The 18,655-nt window shown below is 40.0% G+C and overlaps 1 protein-coding gene across 7 annotated transcripts in view; it reads left to right on the top strand.

Moving 5' to 3' along the window:
• MYCBP2 (MYC binding protein 2) overlaps nucleotides 1-18,655 on the top strand; it is a 477,832-nt gene that overhangs the window by 55,963 nt on the left and 403,214 nt on the right. For all 7 annotated transcript variants that reach the window (XM_067563270.1, XM_067563273.1, XM_067563271.1 and 4 more), the window contains exons 4-7: nucleotides 857-1,010; nucleotides 16,456-16,652; nucleotides 17,192-17,434; nucleotides 17,732-17,803. In XM_067563270.1, the coding sequence (XP_067419371.1) occupies nucleotides 857-1,010; nucleotides 16,456-16,652; nucleotides 17,192-17,434; nucleotides 17,732-17,803 (666 nt within the window). The remainder of the gene's footprint in view (nucleotides 1-856; nucleotides 1,011-16,455; nucleotides 16,653-17,191; nucleotides 17,435-17,731; nucleotides 17,804-18,655) is intronic.

Here is an 18,655-nt window from a genome sequence, read left to right as displayed (position 1 = left end):
AGTTCTTAAGATGGACTCTGCATAGTCACACTCCCTATCCACCTTTTCCTCTTCTTTATAATCATAATAAAACTTTGACTTTGTGGAGGCAGTGGAAGAAACTGATGCAGTGACCTCAGAACATTCAGGGATGCTAAAGGGCAGCAGTGGGACAGAGTGTGAGAGCTTTGAAATCAGCACTGCTATGAGGTGATTCCACTCTTTGAGTTGAAACCTATGATTTCCTATGAGGTCATTCTACCCTTCAACCCATGAGTGTGAATGTGCAGAGTCCATCTGGAAGAACTCTGGTTACAAGTAATCTTCATGTTCTGTGAGTCTGTAAACCTGTACTGCCACAGGCTCTCCAACAGAAGCCATTACAAGTGCTAAAATAAAATTGGCTCATGCCATTTACATGGTTGAGAACCAGGAGGATCTGTAGTCCAGAGATCCAGTATGGTTGGACTGCATGGCTCCGCTCAGAATGAGGTGCGGGAAGCCAGCCTAGTCACCCAAGGGATATGTTTTGAGAGGAAATATAGAAGTCCCAGATATTTTGCCCTGTAGGTGTGACACTATCTAAAAATTGAAAACAATCAGCTTTGTGCAGTGGGTTTTAAATATTAAAAATTGAATTATGTAGACACATTGATTCATATTAGAATAATGGTACCTCTGTTTTATTTTCAAAATTACAGTTGTTTGAGTGTTTGGTTTTGACTGTAGACTGCCATGATCTTCAATATTTATATGGTAGAATTTATATTAAGCTAAAGAGAAATTCATACCGTTATGTGCATATTTTTATGATTGCACCTATCAAAGCGTCCTGATAATAGGTCTTCTGTTAAAAATGTGTTTTGTACTTTTTTAGATCATTGAAGTTGGACTATGTGAAGTTTTTGAATTGATCAAGGAGACAAGATTTTCTCATCCATCGCTGTGTCTCAGGAGTCTGCAAGCTCTGCTTAATGTGCTACAGGGCCAGCAGCCAGAAGGCTTACAGTCAGAACCTCCTGAAGTTCTAGGTAATATTTCCCACTTTTACTTGAGCTTATGTTTGGCAAAAGAAGATAAGAGAATGGTGTTGTTTTCAGCTATTTTAATAGATTGTTTATAGAAGGGATATGTACTTCTGTTCTCCGTTATAAGCTGATACATTGTTCTGGGGCCTTGACTCCCTCATGGGAATTGGACACTCTCACCCTTTATCTTTGTAGAAAGAGAAACCTCTTTGTATGTAGAGGAGTCATTGTTCTGTGCTTTTATGACACTCATATCGCTGGTTATTGGTATGATGTAGTGAAATAGAAACCAGAAAGTCCAGCTAGTTGTGGTTCTTTGGTTTTACTAATCCTGTAAAACATTGGTCTCAGAGAAAACAAGGCAATACTATGGAAAGCCATGCTGGCACAATATGCTAAAATTTATATCTTTACCTATTGTATAAAAGTTGAATACTTTTTGTATTGTTGTGTATTCACTAATAAGTGTAATATTGACATTTTGAGTCTGTTTTTTTGGTGGTAGTGAAAACAGGTTGATCTACATCTTAACAGCTCTGTGTATGAAGAGCAGCAAAAGAAGTGCATGCAGCAGAATGAATTACACTTTGGTAATGACCATAGAAATACTCTTCACCATTGTAATCGAGTAAGAAACTCAGGTTGTCCATGTTTGTACTGGAACGTGTATTCTAAAAATTGTTCAGACACTTTGGCTATTGATACCACTATACGTTCCCAGGTTAGAGGACTAGTTTAGATATTCATTTGCAGAGGTAACCAGTATAATTAGTACATATGTTTGCATGAAACTTCTAATTGTGTGAGTACTGCATGAAAAATTGCTAAAAGTTGGATTAAATATACTGTTGTGTATCAGGGTATTCATTACTGCTTTATAATACTGTAGCTGGCACAAAAAAGAAGAAAGCACTAAAAGAGGAAGATTTCATCTGTGTTGATCACTGTATAGATATTCAACAACTAAATAGTAAAAAGAAATGCATGTGATCACAAGTGTTTGTTTTCAAGACGTGTACCAAAAAAGCTAATCTTTGGGGAGTTCAGCATGCCTTCACAGAGATAGCACTGTTAAAGGTTGAGTAGTTAAATCTGTTCAGGCTCTATGCATCAGCTCAATATAGAGGCAGATTTAGTAGGTAATCTGAAGGCCATGTGGAACGGAGTCTGTATCAGTCAGTGTTCCACTACCTGATAGAAAAATTGAGAATCCCAGAGAGGGATCTTTTCTCAACTGAGCAGAATACAAAGACCCATATTTTCTTCTCCAGACACAAATACAGCAGAAAAAAAACTATGGGTGAATTGTAAACTTGACTAACTAGTCTTCTGTAGACATTTGCTTCTTTTCCCCTGTCCTCCAGAACACCAAAGCAAATAAGGCAAGAAAAGGAATGGCTAATACTAATGACTACATTCTATTCCAGTAGGGATTAGGTTTTTAGACCTACTTGAATTACTCTTCCATATTTCTCTTCATCTGCTCACATGGAAACATCTGTTATTTCAAAGGCCTGAGTATATCTATATACAAGAATATTGTGTCTTGGATGTTGAATGGTGAGAACTATGCAGGAAAGGCTCTTCTCAAACTGATTGAAACAATCCATTCTTCAACAAAGTTGTCCACTAACTTAGACTTTTCCGGGGTGTGAAATAAATTCAACCCAGGGTGACACTCTAGGGGAATTGCGCTTGGCTCAACCAAGAGTACTCAGACTATTGATTTATTTCGTAGGCCAAGGTATTTACTCAACCTTTAAAGCAAACAAACTTCACAAACACGTTTTTGTAGTTTCATGTGTTACAAAGTGAGTAAACTGAGTAGTCTCAGCAAATTAAAAAATCTGTAGAGGTTTGAAAACGCAATTTAGCTTAGTAAGAATATTTAATACCATCTTTTGAACCTCTATCAGCCTACAGGGTTTGAAGTGAGAGCCGTGTCTCTGAAATCTCAATACTTCATGTTTTATTCAGGAAAGTGATACTTTGCTTAGCTGAAGCATTTATCCACACACACACCTGGTTTCCTCTGACCACAGGAAATAGTCCTCGCAACATTTCCCACACATTTTGAACTACTGAGATTAAAAAGTGGCACATGTTGGATGTCTACAAAGGAATTGGAAATTACTGCATCAGGTAAAGCCATTCAGGAGACCCAGATCGCTGTTAAATTTACATGTTAACAACAGTTGGACAAATAGTCAAAAGTTCCAGTTACTAGATGGCAGACGTATCAAAAAACCCTATAAATATAGACTTTAACCTTATAGACTAAGTCACTGCACTCCAGACTAAGGCAGTAATCTAATTCATGAACTGAAAAATCCAGAAATTACATTGTGTGTATGTGGTCATCTGTACACAGATTTTCAAGATGCTGCAAATAAGATACACAAACTATAGCAGATGCTGCCTTTGATAGAAGTGTGCTCCATGCTGTAGTGTTTCAGAAATCCTACAGAAATCAGACTTTTCTTATGTACATTATCTTGGAAGCTCTTCCTTGTGGTTCCAATGCTGTGAAAATCCCATTGTTTCAATGGTATGCCTGGATATGATCAGAGAAATTTGTCAAACTTTTCTTCAATAACCAGTCTACCATTCAGTTCCTCACTTAATTGATGTTTAATTATATTTTATCTTTCAGTCTTTCATCTTTAGTCAAATATACCAGGCAAAATTAATCTCATATTTAATACTTTTAATGAATACTCTTAGGGTTTGTCTACACAATCTGGCAACGTGCATTAAAAGAGTATGAATTCTAAAGTGCACTATGTTACACACTAATGACTCAAGTAGAACCTGCTGGTAAGTGTTAAGTTCCCAAGTGCACATTAGTGTAGCGGGGACAAAACTGGTACACTTAATGGTAGAATGAATTTTATTGATTGCATCAGAATTTTATGTTCCTCTGCCTAGCTATGGTTAAGAAAAAGAAAGTGTTTTTGTCTATGCCATAGCATCTGTTGAACATGTCTATCATAGGTACTTGTATGGTTCCTATCATGGTTACAGGGTTAACTGCACCACTCTTCACATTATGATCTCTCTGAATGCACCCCCTTATATGTCAAATCTCATGCTTTTACCTATCCTGGTTTGGAATTACTGTAATCCATGAAGTAGGAATAATGTGTATCAACCATCTTCATCCTGCGGGTCCCTCCTTGGTGAACAATGGTGTACGTTAATAAGAAAGCCTTCTTACAACAAAAGTATTCTTTATTTTAGCAGTAGGAGTAAAGCTTCTAGAGAAAAAGGATTTTAAAACTACAGTCTGCATGCATGTCTGTCCTAGTTAAAAGTCCTCCTGATGGTATCGTCAACAAGCTTAACTTTCTCAGATGCTCCCAGTGGGGTACTTGTGTCTAAGTCTGATTCCTCTGAGCAACTGCCACTCATCTTTGAGAGAAGATCCCTTTTTAACCCTGATGTAGTTCTTTTGTTTCTCTGCATTTCAGGACTTTGATCCTGTCAAAGATCTTGTCGGGCTCCTCATACTGTTCTCATCCTCACCCTCAGTCTGTTCCCCAGACTGTTGTGGAAGGACTCCGCTGTTGGTTCCTGGATGTTTAAACTCCCTGGTCTTAGTGGGGTACAGCACAGCTTCCTCCCTTGACTTCTTTGGCACATTACCTGGGCACTGGCTCTGTCTGCTACCCCTTCACTGAAATGGAGCCCTTCAGCCCATATGCCTTAAGCACCCAGGGCCTGTGCTTGCCCCTATGGTACCTCAGTAGCCTAAATACACCCCTCCTAGAACTCATAAGAGTGTGCAGATCATTTAGAAACAGTTCCCCCTGGACTCCAGGGAAGAGCTAGTGTGGGGCATTGCAAATAATATTTTTAGACTCCACATAGTGTCTGTGTGTTATTGTATTCAGGAAGGTAGACGGGACGCTGTTTCATCAGACTTCCGCATGTTGGATTGCATCTTCCTCAGAGTGTCTTTCATCCCAGCTTGCATTCTCTGTTCTTGACTGGTCTGTGCCCTTCCTTTCTCCTGCCCAACAGTTCCTGTGTCTTGCTCCTGTTTAGTTGCCCCATTTCAAAGACGTGGCTTTCTTTGTTCTGCCTTTTGGTAAATTTTCACTGCTTCAAAATTTTCCCTTCTGTCATACAAGAGGATGTGTTTTCCCTCAGCAAATTCTCTTAATCTGTCAACCGCTCATTAAGAGTTAAGTACTCTTCATCGTCCTCAGTCTTGTGTGTATCTGCTGCAAGTCTTGTCCACAGTGGTGGATACATGTACATGGGAGTTTCCGTGATAGAGCAGTTTCATGAGAACTTCAGAGTAAATTCCTAATATCAATTCATTGTTGTACAGACAGAGGCCCCGAATTGTCATAGACCTGGTCTATGCCAGTCCTGGAAGCTTAGCTGGAGGTTGAGAGAATCCTCAGAAACAGTGGTTTTGGCACCGTCCCTTAACTCTCTCAAGTGTTTGATGAGGGGAGGCTTACCTTGAGCCATTCTTTTCTTCCTGCCTTTTTTTTTCCAGACACACTTGTTGAGTTAAACCAATATAGTCTTACAGAAAACACCCCAATAACCAGGTCAACAAACAGTATTAATAAATTATTACAGAGCACCTCTGATTCCATTATTCTTCATCAGTGACATATCTGAACACCATAATCTTTTAATGCATTTATCTTGATGAAAGCTTGTGCGGTAGAGAATTTTTATCTGCATTTTACAGATGATCAATTGAGGCACAAAAATTAAGGTCTCTGTGACCCAAGGTTACACAGGAATTGTGTGGTAGAGTTGAAAATTGAATTCAGGTCTCTCAAGTCCCTGCTGGCACCATAGCCAGTGAACCTCTTGTAGATCAGTGGAACTACTGAGTAGTCTGATTAGAGATCAGTGAATAATTGATTGATTTTTTTTTTTTTTTTTGGTTTAGTGGCTGAACTGAAAAACCAGAAAAAAAATGTTCTTTTTTGAGTGCTTGCTCATGTTGATTCCAGTTAGGTGTGTGCGTGCCCGCACATTTGTCAGAAAGGTTTTCTCCCAGTAGTACCTATAGGGTCAGCTTTGGAGCCCCCTGGAGTCATGCCTTCATGGCATCCTATATATGGCTCTTCTGACCCTCCACCTCTTCAGTTCCTTCTTACTGCCCATGACGGTCAGCTGGAATCCATAGTCTCTTGCTCCGCAGGGGCCTTTCCGCCAGTATTTTTCACTTTGTTACTGTAAATAGTTAGTGTTAATCAGTAGATGTTAATTGTTTAGAATTAGAATAGAGTAGTTATACTAGAATGGATCTCCTTAAGGGTCATCGATCTCCTCTAGGGGCCGAGGCATGCCTCGGTCTCCTGGATTCAAACTGTGTGGGGCTTGTAAAAAGCCCATGCCCCAAGAGTGATCAGTACTCTAAGTGCTTTAAGTGCCTGGAAGAGAGACACCAGAGGGACCGCTGCAAGATTTGCAGAGACTTTCGTCCTCTGACAATACAAGAAAGGAACCAAAGGTTAAAGCTCCCCCTCGTGGAGGCGGCCTGTCAGAACTGGGACCCAACGTGTTGGCATCGTTCAGGAGCGCACTGGCATCTGTTTGGGATGCAGAGTCGAGGAAGGACTCTATTTCTCGAGACCCTCTGCTGTGGGTTCCAGGGAGGTGCCTGCGACTGCCTTGTCAGGAGATGAAGAGGATGATTCTCTTAGTGGAAGTTTTCTATCCTCCTGCACCTTGTCAGTCTTGTGGTACTGGGTGCTCTAATTCTGCCTCTGTGTGCGCAGCGTTGAGCTCGGCGTCCGTACCGGTGCTGTAGTCAGTACCGTGTCTGGGGTCCAGGTCGTACTCTGTGCTGGTGTCAGCTTCCAGTCATGAGAGTATCTCTGACCAAGCCTGTGACTGACCTGACTGTAGCCATTGGGCCACTGACTTGGCCCCTGCCATTGTTGGCCCCAAGGCATGGGGAAGGGGTAAGCCATTTCTTGGCTCTGGTATCTCCCTCTGTCCTGGTGCCAACTCCTCTGCAAGGTGTAGGACTTCCACCTCTAATTCAAGAGGTGCAGCAGCTCCTGAACGTGGGAGTGAGTGGAAGAGGTTCCTCAGGAGCTAAGGGGAAAGGCTTCTATTCACAGTACTGCCTAATTCCCAAAGCCAACGGAAGTGTCAGACTGATTCTAGACCTAAGAAACCTCAACAGATACATGAAGAAGTTGAGATTGTGAATGGTTTCCTTGGCGTCAATCATCCTCTCTCTGAATCCAGGAGATTGGTATGCCCCTCACGGTCTGAAAGACACGTATTTCTGCATGTCGATCATCCCACGACAGAAGATTCCTTCACTTTGTGGTCAACCACTTGTACTACCAGTTTACAGAACTGCCGTTTTGGTGTCTCACCAGCCCCCAGAGTCTATACAAAATGCATGGTGGTGGTGGTGGCTGCATTCCTAAGGAGGCAGAAAGTAAAAGTCTACCCATACTTGGACGATTGGTTGTTCAAAAGTTGATCCAGAGATCAGGTGGAATTGGACTTAGAGGGGCTGGGCCTTTTAAACAATGCACAAAAGTCAGTACTGACTCCGGTTCAAAGGATAGAATGTATAGGGGCAGTCCTGGATTCGAACCAAGCCAAGGCCTCCCTTCCAGAGTCATGGTTCTGAGCCATATGCTTCATCATAGAGGAATGGAAGTGACACCCCATGAACACTGTCAGAAACTGCTGGAGACTGTTGGGCCACCTCGCAGCTTGCATTTACGTGATTTGCCATGCCAGATTATGCCTCAGACCTCTGCAGGTGTGGCTCACCTCAGTTTATCGACCATTCTGGGACTGCATAGATGAAGTAGTAGCTATCCTGGTGTCAGTATTGGAGACACTCCACTGATGGCAAGACCAGCATTTGGTCTGTTCAGGAGTCTCATTCTAAGACCCATCTCCCACTCTAACCCTAGTGACAGACACTTCAGGCACAGGTTGGGGAGCTCATCTGAGCCACCTGTAGGTGGCCAGACTGTAGGTTTGAGGTCACAAAAAGATCTGTCCACCCATATCAGTGTAAGGCTGCTCAGAGTGGTGTGTCTGGCCTGCCAAGCTTTCAGGGTCCATCTGAAAGGCAAATATGTTGTGGTAAGAACAGACAACACAACAGCGATGTTCTATATAAACAGAGAGGGCAGTGCTTGTTCTGCTCTCCTCTCTCAGGAAGCCCTTGATCTCTGGAACTTCTGCATAGCTCATGAGATTCACATAGAACTCTCATACTTACCGTGAGCTCAGTACGTGCTGGCGGACCACCTCAGCAGGTCAGTATCTGCCCACTAGTTGTCTTTCCGCCCAGATGTGTCAAGCAATATCTTCCAGAGGTGGGGCATTTCCCATATAGACCTATTTGTGGCGGAATCCAACGGGAAGTGCAAGCAGTTCTGCTCCTTCTAGAACTCAGCCCGGGGTGATGGTGGACACCTGCCTCATCCTGTGGACACGACATCTGCTCTAGGTGTTCCATCCGATACTTCTGGTCCCCAAGGTCCTTCTAAAGGTCAGGAGGGACAAATCTTCAATGATTCTGTTAACCAGAGCTTGGCCACACCAACACTGGTACATCATGCTTCTCGAACTCTCAGTGAAGACCCCCATCAACCTTACACTAGTGCCAGACCTGATCACTCAGGACTAAGGATGCCTCTGTCATCTGAATTTACAATCTCTACATTTTATAGCATGGAAGCTCCATGGCTGAACCCACGGGAGCTGGAACATTCAGAACAGATCAAAGAGATCCTCCTGGTTAGTAGAAAACCCTCCACAAGGGCTACATGCTTAGCAAAATGGAAAAGGTTCTCTTATCTGATCCATACGGAAAGGCACCTCTCCAGAAGGGGCATCCATATCTTTTATCCTGAACTACTTGTTACACCTTAAACATCAAGGTCTTTCAATATCTTCAATTAAGGTGCACCTGGCTGCGATTTCACCTTTTCATCTGTGAGTAGCTGGCCGCTCAATCTTCGCGAACCACACAGTTGTCTGCTTTCTCGAGGACCTTGACAGGCTGTTCCGTCAAACATGCCAGCCCGTTCACCACTCGGACCTTAACTTGGTTCTGTCAGCACTGATGAAATCACTGTTTGAGCCATTAGCCACAGGTGCCCTCCTATATCTATGTTGGAAGGTAGCCTTCTTAGTGGCCATCATATCGACCAAAAGAGTCTCAGAACTCAAAGCCCTGACTTCAGAGCCTCCGTATACGGTCTTTTTCAAAGACAAGGTTTAACTGCGGCTGCACCCGGCATTCCTTACAAAGGTTGTATCACAAATCCATTCAAATCAAGACATTTTTTTCTCCTGTTTTTTTTTAATCCCAAACTGCATGCCAGTAGCTGGGAACAAAGACTCTACCCCCTGGTCATCCAGAGGGCTTTAGCATGCTATGTTGAAAGAACTAAACCTTTTAGGAAGATAAATCTCAACTCCTTTGTTGCAGTAGCAGACAGAGTGAAGGCCTCCTGGTCTCCTCCCAAAGGATCTCATCGCGGATTACATTGTGTATCAAGGCCTGTTATGACTTGGCAAAGGTACTGGCTCCAATGCTGACAGCCCACTCCATAAGAGCCCATGTGACTTTGATAGCTTTCCTAGCACAAGTCCCAATTCAGGACATCTGAAGGGCAGCAACGGGGTTATCTGTCCACACCTTTGTGGTGAATTATGCTATTACTCAGCAGGCCAGAGATGACGCAGCAGGTGGTAGAACACTGCTTGTGACATTCCCCTCTGCAATCTGGAATGGTATATTGCTGTGTCACCCCAATCCCCCCACTCTTGGGGCCGTCTTGCACTTGTCTCGCTGTGTGAACCCCCACTCCTAGGTCAGCCCACGCCCAGCCACCTGCAAGCAAGCGGTCCCTGACATAATGAATGAGAGTGCTTCTGGCCAGCCATTCATGGGATTATGCAATGGTGTGACACCCCACCCCCCCTCCAGCCAACCTCCCCAGTCCCAGATGCAACCCGAGGAACTGCCATTTTACAGAGTTCAGTGCTGCCCACTGGAGTCTGCAAACTCATTGGTTAGTCAATTTATCAAAAAAATTGATATGCACCGGCTCTGTCACTCTTAACTGAAGTCTCTACACAGGCTTAAGCCACATGCACTGCTTTAGATAAAACAAACAATTTTAAGTTTATTAAGTACAGAAAGATTTTAAGTGATAAGACCGACTAATATATCAGATTTGTTGAGGAAAAAATTAAAGCAAATCTTATTCTAAACTAAAATTAATACTTCAATAGCCTTACAGTCTTTAGATTGTTCTCACCACAGTCTGTCTTGATGTTGTCTTTTAGATGGATTGCAAGAGAGAGCTCTCGAGACCAAAACGTCTGCCTTTAACATGTTTCCTCATCACCCTCTGGGATCAGGGGATTGGCAGTGTCCTGCATGGTTTCCTCCACTTGAGTGAAATGAGCATCACCTTATCAGATGCTTAGTCCAGCTTATTGTTTCTGGCAGAGCTGGGTTTATTTTATGCATGTCTGAGAAGAGTGAACTCTTGCTCTGCAGTCACTGTTTGCCTGGATCCGTTCCAAATAATGTGAGACACATATTTGGGAATATTACATAGCAGAGCTTCATAACCACGCATGTGACACTGCGCAAAACACACTATCATAACAATAATGTTTAGCATGTCATGAGCATTCAAAAATCACCTTACACGACATACTTTGCATTAGGCAATACACAGTTGCACTATAAGGGTAAACATGAATGATATACAATCACACCATAAGGGTGTACACGGGGTGCGTTGTGTCTCACTACTACAATCAGTTACCCATTGAACTCTGACTCCACCTCCTAAGGAGCTGCTTGGGAGTCATATAATTGGGATCGACTTGAGCAAGCCCTCGAAGAAGAAAAGTTGGTTACTGACCTTTGTAACTGTTGTTCTTCGAGATGTGTTGCTCATGGCCATTCAAAGAACCACCCGCCTACTCCTCTGTCGGAGTCTGCCGGCAAGAAGGAACTGAAGAGGCGATGGGTCGGCAGAGCCATGTATAGGATGTCATGAAGGCACGAATCCAGGGGGCTCCAGAGCTGACCCCTACGGGTATCACTAGGGTGAAAAACCTTCCGGCGACTGTGGAATGGACGTGAGCAACACATCTCAAAGAACCTTTTGTTTTGTTTTGTTTTGACTCAAAACTAATCCATCACCCGCCCCCCCCCCCCCAAATAAAAACTGAAAAATTTAATTTCAGTCAAACAAAAAGCTTTAAATGTATACTTGAAACAACATTTTTTAAACAAAATGTTGATTCAAAACATTTTAGACATTTCCAAAAATGTTTTTATTTTTTTTGCTGAAACTATTAATAGACTTTTCCCCAAATTTGCAAATAGTTCTAGTGCCCTGAAAAATGCATTGTTTGGAGGATTAATTCTTTTTGCTAAAACATTTTTTTCACCAGGCCTAGTCTTAAGGAAGCTGGATTTCCTCAGCTATGTAATAGATTGATTATATGTTGCTGTTGGGAATGGTGGTTTCCTTTCCCACAAAAGTTTGCTATCTAAGATTATTTTACAGATAAAATTGATCATATTTATGCTGTTTTGATGACTACTTTGAGAAATAGTGCCAGATTTAGAGGGGAGGAACGCAAAGTTTTATACTGATGGTTTTTTGTTTAATTTTGCCAGGGATTTGAATGTGCTTGATTAGTTGTGGCAAACCATTTGTGAGATAGATCAATGTGTTTCATGCTTAGTTAAAACAGGTAGAGAGATCTTGGGCTTATAATTTATGAATAATAAGTCGTACGTAAATAAGCCATGGTTAGATCTTTGCTTGGAAAACCTTCGTTAACAGCTTTACCCAGTGTTTATCAAGAAAGTTGAGATGAGGCAACTCTAGTTACATTGGGATTACATTGGGATTCTTTGATTACTCTGGAGAGTTGTTATATTACTCTGGAGTTATTACTCTGGAGAGAAGAATAGAGAGAAAGCCATACATGATACATATTTGTCACTTGTTTGTTTAATCTTTGGAAGGCACTCAGATATTATGGCGATAAACATAGTATAAGAACTTGAATGAATTCAGACCTGTGTATGGAAAATACTACTAAAGGTGGTGGGTATCTTCCTGTGCATAAATGATAATGTCTAGGCAGAGTCTGTTTTTCATCAACCTTGTGCCTTTGACCACAAGATATTTTTACTCTTGAAAGTGTGAAGAGTGCCCCTTCAGTGGATTTCAAGATGTTTTTTGGCTTCAGTAAAATCTTTATTTCTGGCTCCTTTACTTTAAGCCCTGATTCTGTGATCTCATTGCTTCTGACTGTCCTGGCTGTAACTCAGTCTAGAGAAGGTTATTACTAGTAAGTATTTCTATTATGATAGTGCCAGAGGCTTAGGCCTTAATGTGCAGGTGCTGTATAAACACAGAAAAGAGACATTTCCTGCTCTGAAGGGATTACAATTTAAAGACATAAGACGAAGGGTAGGGATATGGTTAGAACATACAAGCAAATGATTATTGTGAAGAATTGGCTCAGCTTTTTTATGCGTGTTATTTTTTAAAATTGGGATTAGAGGTGGGGAGGAAGAAAAAGAGTAGGAATAATTACAGCTTGCCTCCTCCTGTCTAGCCATGATCATCAGGCTGTGTTTTTGGTAGTTATGGCAGAGGTGAATATTAAGGAGGAGTGTGAAGGATGATAAGGTAGTGGCTGTTTGGATTCCAGCAGGGAGTTTTCCCCCGTGCATAAGGGGCAGCATGGGAGTAAGTGTGAAGATATTTAAGGGAGAAGCTGGTTGATGGGTGGAAAGTGCTGCTGGAGCATAGACAGAAATCAATGTAATGGGAAGTTATTAAACCAGTTAAGTAGGACAGGGGTAAATTATGAAGTGTCTTAAAAGTAAAGACAATGAGTTTGTATTTGATGTGGAGTTAGGTCAGGGACTTGAAGAAAGATTTGATGTGGTAGGCGTGATGACTCAGGAAGGTTTTTAGCAGTCCATTCTGAATAGGTTTAATGAAGAAGATTGCCATAGTCAAGATATAAAATGATGAGGACTTGAACAAGAGTTTCACCAGTGTGGACAGAGAGGAATAGCTGGATTTTAGAGATGTTTAAGAAAAAGTGGCAAAATATAGAAAAGGCCTGAATATTTGGAACTGGTAAGAGGGTTGAGTCAAAGACGACACCAGATTACAGGCCTGAGTGTATGAATGTGTGCTTCAGGGTGTGACCATGGATGCTTAGAGGTTACACTGAGAATGCTTATTCAGGGCAAGCTGTGAAGAATAGGGCAGACAATTCTCAAAACCAGTAGTTTATTCTACAATTAGATTGAATCAAGCCAGTAACAAACAGCTTCTGTAATACCTTACTGGTTACTAAGAAGCCAAAATACAGTTCCTTTCAAGCAGTCCAGCCTTTGGCTCATAACCAAACATCCAAGTCTAATATAGTGAGGATTACTAAAAAACCTTATTCACTGTATATAAAATTCTAGCAATTTCAAGAGATCAGACACATTACCCACCAGGTCAATGAATATTTCGTATCTTACCAAAATACATGCTTACAGCTAGTCTTTATTAACTAAATCTAAGATTTATAAATAAAAAAGAAAAGAGAGTTGCTTTGGTTAAAGATCATTATACATACAGATATGAATAAAGTTCTTAGGACAGTTTCTTGGCAGATATGGTGAAGCTGCTGATTTGTAAAATTCCTTCTGGAATCAATTTAAAAGGTTATAGTCCAATAGACAGTCCATATATAGAGTTTGTTCAAATTCTTCAATGACAATTTTCAGGGTGGATCCAGTGTAACTTAGAGACCTCAGTCCTGTGGTCTGTCAAAGTTTAAGCAGATCTGAGATGAAAAAAGAATCAGTCCTGAAGCTTCCTTTATAGTTCTCTAGCAGGTTGATGGTCTCTTTACAGCAAACATCACAGCCGGGACCTTCCCGGATGAAGAATAGGCAGTGTATATTGTTGCTTTGAAGCTAAACGTCTATTTCCTATGTATATGCAGGTAAACTAGTAGTGTTAATTAACCTAAGTCAATTAGCCATTCAAACTATCAAGGCATCCATTATGGCATAGATAATTTAAGATGATGACAATGTAAGTAATATTTCCTGCAGTATCTTACATCTTTGATATTAAATGTAACTTAATTGTCCACATATTTAATATAGTGCAAGTAAGACATGAAAGGGAACTAACATCCACAAACTAATCTGGTTGCATTGTTAACTTCAAATAAGATATATTAAGATAAACATGAGCAAACATTTAGCATCTATTCTTAATTTTCTAACAATACTGTCAAACATGTTAAAGACTCTATCCGCTTAATGGCTTTGTTAACTATCTACAAGGAATGGCCCTGTTTACCATTTCAGTACTCTTCTTGTATGTCCTTAAGGGTTGCATTTAGGTTACTCAGCCTGCTGGTTGCTTAACCCTCAGGGGCTCAGTGTCCATGGGTTAAGATGTAGGTGGGCGCCTTTTAAATGGGCTCCTTAGACTTTTGTTTTCCCTACATTTCTTGGTTTCTGGTATCAACACCTATCTATCTATTAAATATGGGCCAAGATTGGACACTTGTAGGTTAACAATGGCTTTTGCTTGGCAGCTGTAATATAATTCAGAATTAGTTACTTCAGAAGAATAACAGTGAGATTTAAAAGAGAATACAAGTTAATTTTCTTAGGTTTTTGCTGTGTTCCACCTCAGAATGGTTGATTTCAGTCGTGAGTACTATTTACAGGGGTGTATGCACAATAGCTTGCAAAATACTTCTGGAATTCTTTGCAATGAAAGCGCTATGTATAGTATATATTTTGTTTTTTAAATCTTTTTTTGCTATCTTTGCCACCAACAAATTAATGGAAAAGCTCATGCAAGATCTGTAGAGTTTTACATGGAATCTTCACTTTTTTCAACATATCAGTCTTTCAAAAATATTAGGAATATTAGTAATAAGTATTTAGAAGATAATATTCATTTCAGGACAGAAGGAGAATACCCAAATGGCATTTTATGAAGGCATCCTTTGTTTCTCTGTAGTTAAGGCTATGCTACAGTTTATAGTTAAAATAGGCATAAAATCCTTCTCTAATATTTGAATTTAATCTCTACATTTAACATTTAACTTTTCAGGGACAGCTGAATTATTAATAAAATTTGCTCAAAGATACTGTAACTTTGGCACAGCAGACATTAAAATTTAGCTTCTTTAGTAATTGCTTCTCTTGAATTGATTTTTGGACCTGTGTAGCTTAAAAAGAGTCACCACAGCTATACGGATACAGATTATAAAATCTCAGGGATAGGTCAACCAAAGAAATATAGGATTGGAAGAGATCCAAAGAGGTCATCTAGTTCACCCCCATTCTGAGGCAGAATTAAATATATTTAGACCCTGATAGTCCTAAAATGCTGAACCTCAACAATGTTGTTCATCCTTATTGGTCAGTTTAATTTAATTTCATGAAAACTGGTTGATGGAATTAAGATTCACCAGCTATTCCTATTCTCTGATACAATCAGCCTTGCAATCCTCAAATATATTCTGGAGAACCAAGGGTGCACCCTGGGGAGCAAGATGCATGGAGATTGAGCAAAAATATTGGAATGGGAGAAAAAGACTGAGCAGAGGGTCTCAGGGTTGCATGTAGAGTCCAGTTTCAGGGTTCCAAAGCAATTGCACCAGGTAATGGCTACTAGGTAGTAGGCTATTCAAAGGCCAATGCCTTGGTTCATTGCAGCTCAGCTCCTTCCTTCAGCCCCCTATCCTCCAGTAGCTCTGCTTCCGTCCCTGTGTCCCCCTGTACAACCTCCTTCTGTTCCTGTGTCCCCCTATACAACCCTGTTCTCTACAGCCTAGTCTGCTTCGTACAGTTCAGCTTCGCTCCCAGTTCAGCTTCGCTTCCACAGTCCTTTGAAGAGGAGATCTATTTGTTGGGTTGTTGGAGGCAGAGATAGCTAAGACACATTAATTAGTGCCACATGTATGTAATTAGTTTAAGCTACCTGAAGTCAGAGTTAAGTTTGTGCATTGATGTGTGATTGTAAAGAATTAATACGTACATTGTTTATATGCTTTAACTGAAAACTATTTGTACATGACAGAGGAGTCTAAGCTTATTTTGGTATTAAATTTGGGTGAGAGAGCATGTGAGATGAAGCTTGTGTGGATGTGTGTGTTGGTTTAATCAGGTAATTTACTTAATTTATACTAATTATGTTAATACAGAACGTAGATGAGCAAACATAATTTTCAATTACTTTTATCCTACATAAAAAAGTTAACTCAAAATTTGTAGGGGAGTGATGCTTATACCGTATCTTTTAAATTTTAAGTTTTGACTCATTTATTTTACTTAATTAGAAAGCTGCTTAGTATGATTTGGTGATTTGTTGTCTATGTAACTGTTATGTTTTATCCACAGAGTCTCTCTTCCAGCTTCTTCTGGAAATAACTGTTCGTAGCTCTGGTGTGAATGACAGTACTGGACAGTCCTTGACAGCACTTTCCTGCGCTTGCCTGTTCAGTTTGGTAGCTGCCTGGGGAGAAACAGGAAGAACACTGCAGGCAGTCTCTGCTATTCTCACCAATAATGGCAGTCATGCTTGTCAGACTATTCAGGTGTTGTACTACTAAACCTATTTTGCATCTAGAATTTTGGTTAGGTCATGTGCATGGGTTCTGGAAGCTTTCTAATACAGAAATACATTGACATTTACTGGCTTCATTCATTTCTTGAAATCAGTTTTGAGGCAGAGAAGAGGATATCCATTTTGGATTTCCATGCATATTATGGAGTTAATCAGTTGGAATTTGTAGGAAATAAATCTTACCTCTTTTCATGTATTTCTCATTAGTAAGAATGAAAGCATGAATTAAGGCTTAAATTTTAGTAAAACAACTTTTTCACATATTCAGGGTACTTGTAGCTGTGTCGGTCCCAGAATATGAGAGAGAGAAGGTGGGTGAGGTAATACCTCTTATTGGATCAACTTGTGTGTCTCACCAACAGAAGTTCGTCCAATAAAATGTTACATCACCCACCTTGTGTTTAACTTTTTCGTAGTCGGGGTTAATGGTTAAAACTTTATTTTCACCTCTGTATGTCGCTTAGGTTGTAATGTTTTGTATTATCTCACTGGGTTTTCTTTACCATTTAGGTGCCAACTATCTTAAACTCTCTTCAGCGGAGTGTACAGGCAGTTCTGGTGGGCAAAATCCAAATTCAGGACTGGTTCAGTAATGGGATAAAGAAAGCAGCCCTGATGCACAAATGGCCGTTGAAAGAAATTTCTGTAGATGAAGATGACCATTGTCTGCTTCAGAATGATGGTTTCTTCCTGTATCTTTTATGCAAAGATGGACTTTACAAAATTGGCTCTGGCTACAGTGGGACAGTGAGGGTAATGCAACTCTTGTAAACTCATGATAGCAGTTGAAAATTTAATCTAAATGACATTTTATGGAGTCTTGCTTGACTTTTAGATTGCCTTGTAACTTAGTAATACTGATAAGCAATTATTTTTTAAATATATTGATTTTAAAATTCTTTTAATATTTGTTCACCAGCTTTTCATTTCTTTGTCTGTTCATTCCTCACTTCTCATCATGGTAGAACATACTGTTTCTAGATGATAAAATATTAACTATAAAACTGTCATTCTAACAATTGTCAAACTAACTTTTTTGTTACCTTACAGGGTCATATATACAATTCTACATCCCGCATCAAAAACAGAAAGGAAAAAAAGTCTTGGTTAGGGTATGCTCAGGTAGGAGAATACATAAAACAAAAAACATTAAAAAAAATTAATATTTAATTCAAACAGAGCACAGTTTAGGACAGGTTTATACAAGTATTACATTGTTCCTTTCTATCTGGCTGTAAAATAGTAAAGCCAGTCCAGTGTAGTTAAAACATTCTATTGTGAATGGGGTAGGGACCTCTTTTTTTTCTGCTGGCAGGTAGAAAAGGGATGATGTCGGCTTAGACAGACTACATTGCAATATTTACCTCTAAAATTTGAAGATCTTGCACTGTTTTCTTTCTGAATTCTGTAATAACACTTAAAAATTTTGTATTTCCCTTTTAAGCAATAAAACCAAAAAGTATTAAAAACATGGCATCGTGGTTATAAAGCAGTACAACACCATTTTAGACTATAGTTTTGGAAAGCTCAGTTACTCTTTCTAATATAACCATGAATGGCATGTTTAGTTATCAGTAGGTTTTCTTTCAATACTGTTTTACTTTTCTTTATTTTTGAGCAATTTTCTTAGCACGATTTATTACATTTTCATCATTTTGAACTAAAATAATCCAGTGATCTCCTTAACCGCTTTGTGAAACTGCTGATTTACTCAGTCTTCTATCTTTGAAATTAAAAACTTAAAAATAGATATACTGTAGTATTATATTTAACCCATTTGTACAGTACGTCATCTTTTGTGTAACATTTTAACCAATATATTATCAAAATATATATTAATACAAAATATTAATGCAGGAGGAAGATGTTTTCAGTCTGTAGGCGTTTTCTGTCTATTGTAAAGGAATGTTGTCAACACAATCTCACTATTTCTAAATAGATATTTAGAATTTCTTTTCCATAGACAGTCTTGTA

This window comes from Emydura macquarii, unplaced genomic scaffold (genome assembly GCF_026122565.2).
Source record: "Emydura macquarii macquarii isolate MOO-44397 ecotype Brisbane River unplaced genomic scaffold, CSIRO-AGI_Emac_v2 contig_2473, whole genome shotgun sequence".
Classification (NCBI taxonomy): Eukaryota; Metazoa; Chordata; order Testudines; family Chelidae; genus Emydura; species Emydura macquarii.
Note: the sequence above shows the minus strand (reverse complement) of the source record. Positions and strands in the feature narration are given on the sequence as shown.